The sequence below is a fragment of the Zeus faber genome, assembly GCF_960531495.2.
Source record: "Zeus faber genome assembly, chromosome: 2".
NCBI lineage: Eukaryota > Metazoa > Chordata > Actinopteri > Zeiformes > Zeidae > Zeus > Zeus faber.
Window position 1 is genome coordinate 19,959,093 of NC_137189.1, and position 12,204 is coordinate 19,971,296.

The 12,204-nt window shown below is 43.1% G+C and overlaps 1 protein-coding gene across 1 annotated transcript in view; it reads left to right on the forward strand.

Annotated features, from left to right (window-relative positions):
* The window catches only part of lama2 (laminin, alpha 2), a 207,320-nt gene that overhangs the window by 138,643 nt on the left and 56,473 nt on the right, over nucleotides 1-12,204 (forward strand). Inside the window, 6 exon segments of the mRNA XM_080021184.1 lie at nucleotides 2,370-2,494; nucleotides 3,034-3,120; nucleotides 3,615-3,670; nucleotides 5,923-6,065; nucleotides 7,801-7,899; nucleotides 9,783-9,894. Coding sequence (XP_079877310.1) covers nucleotides 2,370-2,494; nucleotides 3,034-3,120; nucleotides 3,615-3,670; nucleotides 5,923-6,065; nucleotides 7,801-7,899; nucleotides 9,783-9,894 — 622 coding nt within the window.

Below are 12,204 nucleotides of genomic sequence, written 5' to 3' on the forward strand. Positions count from 1 at the left end.
TCGGAGGAAGAAAGAAAGAGTCGGTCCGTCGAGTACTTGGTATTGATAAACTGTCCTGCTCTCCCTCACACCACTCATCTATATGCTACCCTTTCCTACAAGCCCCCCCCCCCCCCCCCTTTGGTTATCTCCCTGTGACACTCTTCTGTCATTTTCTCTTTCTCTTTTTTGTCTTTTTTCTCTTACTCTGTTTACCTGGTTCTCCCTCCTCGTCTACTCCTACAGTCCTCTGCTGTGTCTCCGCTGTTTGACCTCCCTTTCTTTCTTTCTTTCGTTCTTTCTTTCTTTCCTTCTTTCTTTCTTTGTCCCATCCCCCTCTCCTTGCCTCTTAAACATTAACTCTGCAACTCCTGTTCTCTGACCCTCCTGTGGTCTACCCACTCATTTTTATTATCTCTTTCCTTCCAATCTCTCTCTCTCTCTCTCTCTCTCTCTCTCTCTCTCTCTCTCTATCTTCTCCCTTCCCTCCCTTTCCCCCAATGGTCACCCCCCCTCCCCCCCCACTCTCTCTCTCTCTCTCTCTCTGCCTCCTGGCCATTTTTTTCCTTCCGTAACAACATCATTAGCATTTTTCGAGCCGAGCGGGACGAAATTGAAAATGCTAAACGAGTTTGTTTCTATGGTAATTAGCAGTAACGAGGAACACAGGAAGTTAATGGAAATGACTTGCCTCGTTATGGGGGAAACTTCCTGTTGCGCTGATTGAAGTTCCTGTTTCAACAAAACAAGACGAGCACACATGACAGGACCCCGGGGACTGATGTAGAACGGGGGATTTGTGTGTGTGTGTGTGTGTGTGTGTGTGTGTGCGTGTGCGTGTGCGTGTGTGTGTGTGTGTGTGTGTGTGTGTGTGTGTGTGTGTGTGTGACGCCTTCAATCGGATTTGTTTGGAAAGCGATTACGGCAGTGTGTCACAAGAGCGCATTTGTGGATATATGAACATAATCACATGATTTTTTTTCTTTGTACTGTACGTATGTATGTGTATGTATACAACGTACCCAATGCACAGTATGTGTGTTTGTACACTATGTTTGTGTACACTGTTTGTATGATTGAACGGATCTTCTGCAAACAATTTTGTGTGTGTATTTTATGCACGTGGTTTGACTCTTTTACTGTGATCATAGAGCAAGAGTTGCAAGAGGGAGAGTTGAAAACTCAAACATACTCGCAAAGTTGCATGTGAGGGCTATTTGTGTCTTTGTGATAACTTTTTTGTGACATCTATTTTGTGAATCTTTGTGAATCGAAGAGATACCCCTAGTTTTATCTGATGTATTAACTGTGATCATAGAGCAAACCCTTGGAAATCCAAATATATGTATACATACAACTCACATGAAAACAATATTACAACTTACGTGTACTCGAGGACTGTTTTATGAGTACTATTTTATGAGGACTATTATGCGAGTCTCTTACAAGGGTCTGGAGCGCATACAGGAAATCCTCCAAAATGATACCCACAGGCTCTAACGATTACAAAAAGCAATCAACCCGAGTTTCATCTCATAATCAACCGACATCTCTGTGCCTGTATCAATATTGCTCTGCAAAAATTGTATATTTATTGCCTTCAATTCACAAGTTTCACACCTGTAGCCATGCAGCCTTGTGAGCGTGGGCGGGGCGATCTGTTTTAATCAAAAGTGGACCTTTCCATTGTACAGGATGTAATATTTAAGGCCTTTGGTGTACAGTCAAAACACTGTTTAGTCATTAAATAAGGGTGCAGGAATCCACTTCTCCGATCATACTTGTGGATAATATTATTTTAGCTCTTCATAAAGTGGCAAAGAGTACAAAGAGATTTAGTCGTAGTCCATGGCAAGGTGATGTTGATATGAGTTATCGTTAGTTTTGTTTATTATTTGAGGCTGAGAAACATAAATAGTGTCCGCAGCGCTGCCCACAGCGCTGCTCGCCTCGTTACTGTTTGCAAAAATGAATTTCCTCTTTAATTGAAGTCTGGTAGAGCAAACATCTCCAAACCAGATTAGCACTGATACCACATTGGCGGGGATATTTAATTTTTGTCCTTGGGATGGGTCCCTATCATGCTGTTGATATTTTCACAACTAAAGTCGTGACAGAACCAGCATAGAATTTTCATCTACAGTAGCTGTTGTAGCAGGAAGTTAATATTCAGGTTATTTGTAAAATGAAAATGAAAATAGCATTTAAAGTAATGCCGTAGGTACAGTACAATCCCTCATGAATGGCCTTCACTTTAGCAGTAACAGCCTCAAATACAGTCAATAAAGGTTGATACATTTCTATAAGGACAATTACCATCATTTTCCAGCTCAATGTGCATAAAGGTTTTATGTATATTCCTATGTGTGTATGTGTGTGTACGCCTCTAGAACTGCCAAGACAACACTGAAGGCGACCGATGCGAGCACTGTGCGCCAGGGTTCTACGGCATGGTCCGCGGTCGCCACGACGACTGCAAACCCTGCGCATGTCCCCTCACCAACCCGGAGAACAAGTAAGCATCATCGTTCTTCCCTTGATTCCTTCCCTCCTTCCTTTCTTCTTATCTTCCTTCCTTCCTTCCGTCCTTCTTCCCATCTTCTTTCATGCATTCCTACCTTCCATGCCTGAATTTCTTTGAGAAATATTCCAGGAAATCAGGAGTTGGAAAATTGGAAAAAGTCTTTCTCCTAACACGCTGGGTCAAAATCAAGCAACATTCCAGGGAAATCGTAATGCAAGTTACGCCTGCAAAAAGCTGCAACGCTCTTACATACAGCTCATTTGTTTGTAGCGACGGATTGGTCAGTAAACACGCAAAGCATTTCTGTAAAACACGGCTGTAGATTTGACAGATGAGGGAACTCCCACTGATCCACGGTGACCGAAACTAACGACTAAACAGATCGACTAAACAAGCCAGGCCTTGGGTTATGAGGAAATCATTTCCTTGTTCGAGAAAAAGCTTTGTATCGAAAAACAACTTTTCTTTGTTTATGTTCGTTGAAATTTGGGTAAAATGGTTGAATTGTGTATTTGTGTGTCTTCGTCCAGTTTCAGCCCCAGCTGCGTCGCCGAGGGGTTTGATGACTACCGCTGCACAGCCTGTCCGGAAGGATATGAGGGGAAATACTGTGATAGGTCAGACACTCACGCACAACTTTTCAGCATTCTGAAAGCAGTGCATTATTACACAGTCTGAATTTGCCTGGAATTGCAATGTTGAAACAACCCGGAGCATTATGCTGTTATTTTTCAAATGTACAGTATGATATTTGGAGCTGAATGTTATAGAGTTAGAATAGCACTTTGTAAAAGCACCAGAGTTAGAGCCTACAAAGTCGTAATTATATAGGTGATATCCTTGCCAGACGGTCTTATATTATATTGTATTATATTATATTGTATTATAATTTATTATATTATTTTGAACATGATGCCAGAGAGAGAGTAAGATGTTGTCATACATCTTAAGGCAATAGCCAGTGAGATTTCTCCCTTTAAAGCTACATTAAGTGACATTTCTGCTAATGAGATTGAATTGAAAAGTCGCAGTTTGTTTACATCAACCGCTATTTAAAGGCGCCCAAAACAAACTGACGGAGTCCCTCCTCTGTCCCTCTCCCACCATCTAGGTGTGCCACTGGCTACCATGGTAACCCACGGATGCCAGGCGGACGATGCGAGGAGTGTAAGTGTTCAGCATGGGGGGCGTTGCCCGGACCATGTGACCCCATGACGGGCCAATGCCGTTGCAGGGGCGGGGCTTCTGGCCAATCATGTGACCAGTGCATGGAGAAGCATGTGTGTGGACCAGCTGGCATAACCTGTAAGACTACTGGAGACTAATCTATCTATCTATCTATCTATCTATCTATCTATCTATCTATCTACTTCCTCATTCCTAACTTTGTTTAGTTTTATGTTGCAAATGGTTGCGGTTGGTTCGCAGTCAAAGTCCTGTACTCTGGTGGCCAAGGGAGATGGTGCAGGTGGGAGGGTTCATAGAAGTAGTCAGGCCCGAGATGTTTAGAGAATAACTTCAATGCCATTTAGATGTTATGTTAACTTGATTTGACCATGATGGCAGGGCCAATTCAGACCAATCAATATGCATAAACGTATGTCCTTAAATATCTTCTTCTATTTGTATGGACATTTGCATGAAACAAAGTAGGTATGGTCACTAAAATATGTGTTTGTATTTGTACCACGAAGTTAATCTCCAGCCCCATTGATTTACATGGAAAAATACTTTATGCTTTGGGAACCAGCCATGGGAAGCCCGCAGTGAGACATATCTCCTGTATTAATGGTTCCCCTGGCATCACAGGTCTCAATCAATATGTCATTTTAATAAAATCTGTGTTCTAAAATTACTTTCACTCACATAAACAATAAGCTCATGGAAATTATGGAAGTCCACAGCAAATAGTCCTATCTAACCCCTAAACAAAGCCAATTGTAAGTTTTCTGAATAGAATGAAACATCATACAAGGTAGGCATGCATGCATGCAATAAATTGTGCTAGAGCCCCATTCAAATCAAAATCTGAGGGCATAGGTAGCGCTATGTCAAACGGAAAATGCCATTGTTTATCAAACGGTGCAGTTTGTAGGCTGTGGAAGCACAAATTCCAGTTTTATATATTGTACATGTGTATTGATTTCCTAAATTATCTTACGTTAAATTCTCACTTTAAGTTGATTCAAGGGCATACTGTAAGTTCCTTCACCATATCACTTTATCACCCTTGTAAAAACTCAGAGCACAACATTTGTTGAGAACCGATGCTTTAAGAGGCAGGGTCACTTCAGTAAGCAGAGCCAACAGAGAGCATGGAGGAAGGAGGGCAGGGGACTTTTTATTCAATGATGGGGATGGTAATTCCCATACGTTCCATCCATCCAACCCAACAACTATTGGGGGTCATTTTTTGTCTCCATTGTCTATTTATGTAAAAAAAAACAATGGAAAAAAAAACGAAAGTTCCATCGTTTCCAGACACAGTTGATCGCTATCTGAGGATCTTTTATACGGCCATGTGGTCAGGTGACCTGCACAGGTGTGCGTTTGTTGAATTGATGTGTGTTTTATTTATGCATGCGAGTGAAACATTAAGGAGAGATGGCTCCCATCTAGGTGTGACACCACAGGTGTGAACACTGGTGCAAATGGGAAGATTCCTGCACTCCGGCCCCGCCATTGGCCCGCAAACACACTGAGCTCACTGTGTGTGTGTGTGTGTGTGTGTGTGTGTGTGTGTACGTGTGTGCGCGTGTGCGCGCGCGCTCTAGCTTCTCAGAGATTGATAGAGTAGAAAGAGTTTTTATTTAATTTAATTTATCTTTGATTTCCCATGTCAGGTATTTTAATTTCTGCAATAAATCACCCTCGGGCAAGCAGACAAACACAACACACACACACACACACACACACACACACACACACACACACGTAAACAAACAGAAAACCACACTCACACAATCTTAAATACATAAATACTTATACACACAAACTCACACAAAAATTGATTCTCATATACATACCACATTAGTGTGTGTTGTGCATTTTCCTGTGTGTGTGCATGTGGGTGTGTTGCCAAGTTTTCCGTTCATATTTTTGGTTTCTGTGTAAATCTCAACAATCATTTTGCTGGTATTCCTTCCCCTCCCTGCTTCACTCTCTTTCTCTCTTCCACATCTCTCTCTCTCTCTCTCTCTCTCTCTCTCTCTCTCTCTCTCTCTCTCGCTCTCTCTCTATCACACACACTCAATAGTTTGTTCCCACCAGTTTTGACTCAAACTCCATTGTCTACATCACGCATACATTCACACACTTGCACACACTTATCATCTACCTAAATGGATTAAATTGGTGCCACTACACAGCCACTGGTCCATAACTTTGTATGTGCATGTGCGCATACATTCTCTCTCCAGCCTGCGATGACGAATGTTCAGGTCTGTTGATCAGTGACATGGATCGTCTTCTTCGCATCATCACCGCTGCCAACCTGACCACTCCCCTCCCGCCTCCGTACAGGATCCTATACCGCTTTGAGAACATGACTGAAGAACTCAAGGTGAATCCACAGTGTTTTTCCTCAAGAGCCTTTTCCCCTGCAGGAGTCCTTTCATGATCCAGAAACGTAGTTCCCTGTACTAAGGAGCTTGAGCCTTTTTTTTTTCCACAGGAGTTCTTTGTGGTCTCAAAAAAGTCCCACGTGGTGAGGTGGCACTTTTTGGGGGACGAGAACCATTGGGGCGGAGTTGTAGTCGTGATTAATGATTTGCTCGCGGGAATCTCAAGATAGCCAAGAAAACCGTGCCGGTACTGCTAAGGTTCCTGTTTCAGAAGGTTCCGGGCCTAAATGGTTCCTCATTTAGTTGCTGTACCTTGGTTCAAAAGTGGCTTCACACTACTCATTTTGCAGGTGCAAAAATGATTTCCATGTATTTTTTAATGGAACCATAATTATTATGTGTGGCAGTTTTGCCTACCACATGCCATCCAAGTGGCATTTTCAGGGACCTCCGGCACAGAGACACAGGTGACGCAGTTTAAGACACACTTACGTAATACTACTACAATTACTCTACAATACTCACACTATTGTAGAGAGTGGGCTAGGTGGAATATGCCCAGGAACAGATGGACACCTATCATGACAAGGGCTCCCCTCCTGAGTGTGTGTGGGGATGGTGGTTTTACCTGTTGCTCTTTAAACCAACCAACGAGCAACAGGTATGTAGCCACACTGAGCCTGGGCCCCAATTACCTAGACCCAGGATAGGTGTGGCTGCCCAAACCACGCCATCACCACACCATACGATGTATACAAAATCTACAATGCAACAAAATTCATTGACCTCGATCAATAAGTAATACAATTATTTTATCAAAAAAACTAAAGACGCGTCAAATTGCATATGGAGTGTGAATTAAGTGGCTTAAATTGACGTAAATAAGCATATTTAATGTAATTGCCGGTGTCAGTGGTGTGTATAGCTACAACTTGCCTCGGGCAAGTTGACTTAAAACCTGGCTAGATGTAATATAAGCTGCACGTGGAAAACCCCTGAAAATCACACGTCCGTTGGAGACGTATAGGCACCGAAGTCAATCATACAGCATTGCAAGGTGGCCATGACACTAACCACCTCCTCCTGTAAATCGAATTTAATATTTTAGCACAGTTAGCATCCCGGTGCCAAGCGTCACTCTTGAGACCTGCTGAGCTCTTGACATGCTCCTCGCCAACACAAGAAATATTGACGAGCACAGTTCAGCCGCGGGGTCAATTCTACAACCTCAACTGATTTGCTATGGTGTTATTTCAATAATTTATGCATGTACTTCTTTCTTTCTTTCCTTCTTTCCTTCTTTCTTTTTTTCTTTCTTTCTTTCATTCTTTCTTCCCTTACATCGCCTTCGTAGTAGATGGGTCTTGCAATGCCGGTCGGTTAGTACAGTAACTTAATGTTCGTCCATGCTTGGGCAAACTGAAATGAAAACAGTTCAGGGATGTAAGCGACGTAGTTCATAGGGGCTTAAGTGGAGCTTGGCAGGTCTGGGGGTGAGCGGTAGTTCCCCCCCAAACAGAGAGTCTGGACCACACTGCCTGTTTTGAAAACTTGAAATATCAGCAGCCATCGAGTTAACAGTGGACTGACTGGCATTGATCAACAACCATGATATCATGGTCCATTTGCTCCACGAGCAAATAAAAAATCACTTATTGGGTCTTCCATAGTATGACTCAAGTCTCTCAACTAGTTTATTTATGTGATGTTTATGTGATTTGTATTTCCTTCCAGCACATGCTTTCCCCTCAGAGAGCCCCAGAGAGGCTGTTGCAGCTGGCAGACTCCAACCTGGGATCACTTGTCACTGAGATGGACCAGCTCCACAACAGGGTACAACACCTTACGTCTTTTTCATTTAACTTTTCACTTTTCACTGATGATCACTCATCTATGATTGCAGCTACACAGTTGTGTAGCGGGGTTGTTCTGGCTCACAGTAACTGGTTTAAAATTACTCTTACCTGATCCTGCTGATTACACTGTACACAACAGTGTACCTAATGGACGGAACAGGGAAGCCTTTTTTATTATACCACAATTATACCACAAAGTATGAGGTGCACAGTGTAGAAACACAACGCCATAATTCTCAATGTCAACTCACACACAAACACACACACACACACACACACACACACCCTTCCAATAATTAACATCTAATATCTTCTGAGCGCTTATACTAACACTGACGTAAATAAATATAAACACTTAAGCCTGACTATTAAGATTATTGATTTAGTTGTATGTATAGTCTGTTAGATTAAATTTTAGGCAATTATAGCAAGCTGTATTAACAAACAGTAGTTGATAAATTAATAAATGGCAGAGAAGGCAGGAGGCAGAGAATTGAAGTCCAGGGAATCAGGCAGCCATACAAACACAGTGGAAACAACACAGAAGATAGATGTGTAGGACAGAGAATACCACAACGATCTGACAAAGACAGAGTGAACAGGGAACAGGTTAAATACAGAGAGAGTGACGAGGAAGGTGAAGGCAGGTGACGAGATTGCTGAATGGGAACATGTGCAGTGGCAGGGACTGGAGCTAGAGAGGGACACAGGGAGCTAGAGAGGGACACAGGGAGCTAGAGAGGGACACAGGGAGCTAGAGGGGGACACAGGGAGCTAGAGAGAGACACAGGGAGCTAGAGAGAGACACAGGGAGCTAGAGAGGGACACAGGGAGCTAGAGAGAGACACAGGGAGCTAGAGAGGGACACAGGGAGCTAGAGAGAGACACAGGGAGCTAGAGAGGGACACAGGGAGCTAGAGAGAGACACAGGGAGCTAGAGAGGGACACAGGGAGCTAGAGAGGGACACAGGGAGCTAGAGAGGGACACAGGGAGCTAGAGAGAGACACAGGGAGCTAGAGAGGGACACAGGGAGCTAGAGAGGGACACAGGGAGCTAGAGAGGGACACAGGGAGCTAGAGAGAGACACAGGGAGCTAGAGAGGGACACAGGGAGCTAGAGAGAGACACAGGGAGCTAGAGAGGGACACAGGGAGCTAGAGAGAGACACAGGGAGCTAGAGAGAGACACAGGGAGCTAGAGAGGGACAGAGGGAGCTAAAGAGGGACAGAGGTGGATAGAGAGGGACAGAGGGAGCTAAAGAGGGACAGGGGGAGCTAGAGATGGACAGAGGGCGCAAGAGACGGGCAGAGGGAACTAGAGAGTGGTAGAGGGAGCTAGAGAGGGACAAAGGGGGCTAGAGAGGGACAGAGGGAACTAGAGAGAGACAGAGGCAGCCAGAGAGAGACAGAGGGGGCTAGAAAGGGACAGAGGGAGCTAGAGAGGGACAGATACTGCGAAATGGCACATAATAATGCCATTTCCAACACAAACTATCATAATCCTTAGTGTAGGGTGACCACATTTTCAAATGAGTGTCCACACACACACACACACACGCACACACACGCACACACGCACACACACACACACATACACACACACACACCCCTGAAAGCACAATTCACAGCGAGCGAGTGGCTGTGTTGATGACCACTTCCCTGGTAGGATCTTCGTGCACACTCTTTTCTGCCTCTTAACAGTGTATAATATATGTAAATGCCGAAAACAAGTATAATATTAATATTATTATTTTTTACTTGTGTTGAAATCCGGGACAATTTGGTAGTGAAACACACAGGACGAACTGGGATGTCTGGTCACCGTAGCTAACGAGTGTGTTTGCTGTGCGTGTGTCCGCAGGCTACTAAGGTGTCGGCGGATGGAGAGCAGGTGGAGGATGATGCTGACAGGATCCATAAGCGAGCGGAAGACCTGGAGCGCTTCATTAAAGACACGCTGCTGGGCGCCAAAGGTAAGGAAGGCTAATGCCATCCTGTTGCTGCGTCCTCAGATGTTCCATATAGCCATGTTAACAATGTTTGGTTCACTCAGCTAATCACTCAGCTAACTAAGCCCAATTTAGCTCCATCTCCTTGCCTCGCATACCTGCCTACCTGTTTCTGAGATTCATTGATTACCGCCGATATCAATCATCAACATTAAAAAACCAAATGTATCTGTCACTTATATTGTTTTCATAGTGTAGTGGTCATAGCCTGGTATTATTGCCACTATGCCACCATCTTCCAGACTGGTTTCCAGTCGTCCTCCCAACCCCCACTAGCTTTTCTACTCTCATACAAGTTGTTGTTTTTTTTAATCTTTTGGCACATTCACTATTTTAAGGTCAGTTGACCCCTTATCCACAGTGGGTGGATAATCTGGTTATCTGCAGTAAGCTCTACTCTCCCCTGCCTTTGGTACAGTAATTACCGTTGAGGTATCCAAAGGCCTTCATGTGGCTCTGAATCGCATTCAGCTCCCTCCGAGCTGCTCCGCACAACACAGATTGCTGACGGCTCCAAGATTGAGACAAGGGCGAGAAACACTCGCTGCTCCACTGGGCCGATGCTTCCACAAACATGCCATCCAAAGTGACTCACATCGAATACATTTCATCAGTCGTAATCAAATCTACAGCCATTGTGAGTAAAGTCATTTGTTACAGTTTGATAAGGTCTTCACTAACAATACAAACAAGGAGACAACGGACGGGGGAGAAAGTGGGCTTGGTTCACACAGAACATAAGTTAGGGGAGGGTAGAAGGGGTTGGGATGTCAGTGGTTAGGGGGGTTAGGGGACGGTTCTTTAGTCTTTAGCAGCCGCCAACTGCCTGGACATACATACTAAAGGTCCAAAGTGATCCAAATTCATAAACAAGGCAAAAATATCTCGAATGTTCATGGATAGTTTGACTTGTAAAGAAATTTACATTTCAGAAATCAGTATCAAATTGAATTAGCTACTAATTAATAACATGGAAATTTGACCAAAAATGTCATCTGAACAAAGCTTTGGTAATAATAATGATTAAATAGTAATAATTAACGTACATAAATTACTAAGTACATAAAATAAATAAAATAAATAATAAAAAAATTAAATAAAATAAAATTAGAAAAAATGGCAATAAACAATAAACCTAAGAATAATCTAAAAATCCTGGAATATAAAATAAACCTAAAACTTCACAGTAAACAATAAGTAAATAATAAATAAAGTAAATGATAACAATAAAAATATATGAAGAAGGAGAAAGAATTGGCACTATACCACTTACCTAAAGATTAACTAGATGATAATGGCTTAATGCAGCTTATTCATATAATAACGATATAATAAAAAATACTTATTTTTTATATATAAAAAATAAAGGTGGAGGAATGGATCGAACGAGCTGGAGTGTGGAACGGGACAGTTTGAGATTAAGTAAACTCTGGTCAGTACTGTAACTCACTGTGGTTAAAAATGTTGAATTCACCGCGTAGAGAATGCCAGCAGGAGCGGTCAAACGGCGGCTGGTGGACCCGTTCGCTGCCGGCCTACATGAAACCATTCTCCTCTCACTGCTGCTCTTAGAGTTCTGGCACTCTGCCTAATCAGTGTGATTATGAGTTCCTCTGTGTGTGTGTGTGTGTGTGTGTGTGTGTGTGTGTGTGTGTGTGTGTGTGTGTGTGTGTGTGTGTGTGTGTGTGTGTGATAGCCACTAATTAAGTCTCTAATTGCTACTCTCAATCATCCAGTGAGCCACAACATTCTTTCTCTACGCTTTCATACACAGACACACAAACACGTGAATACACACAATCAAGGATGTATACATACACACACACACACACACACACACACACACACACACACACACACACGCACACACATATGCAAATGGGAAACTCAAAATCAAGCAATGTATAAACTTTCCGCTCGTCGTTATATGTTTGTGTGTGTCCGTGCTTGTGTGTGTGTTTGTGTGTGTGTGTGTGTTTTACTAGATATAATAATATGATTCTATTCACGTTTTAAGTATTTAATTGGCTTTTAAATCCCACTGTGTAATTAAACTGCTGTGCCACACACACGCAGATACATGGACACACACACACACACACATGTTTACAGACTCATTAAAGACAGAGCAATACACACACCCACATACACATACACACCCTCACACACTGACACACACACACACACGCGCGCGCGCGTGCGCAAACACACACGCACAGCTGTTCATTAGCATGATGGCTTTAGTTCTGTCTTCCTCTAATCACATCATGTTTA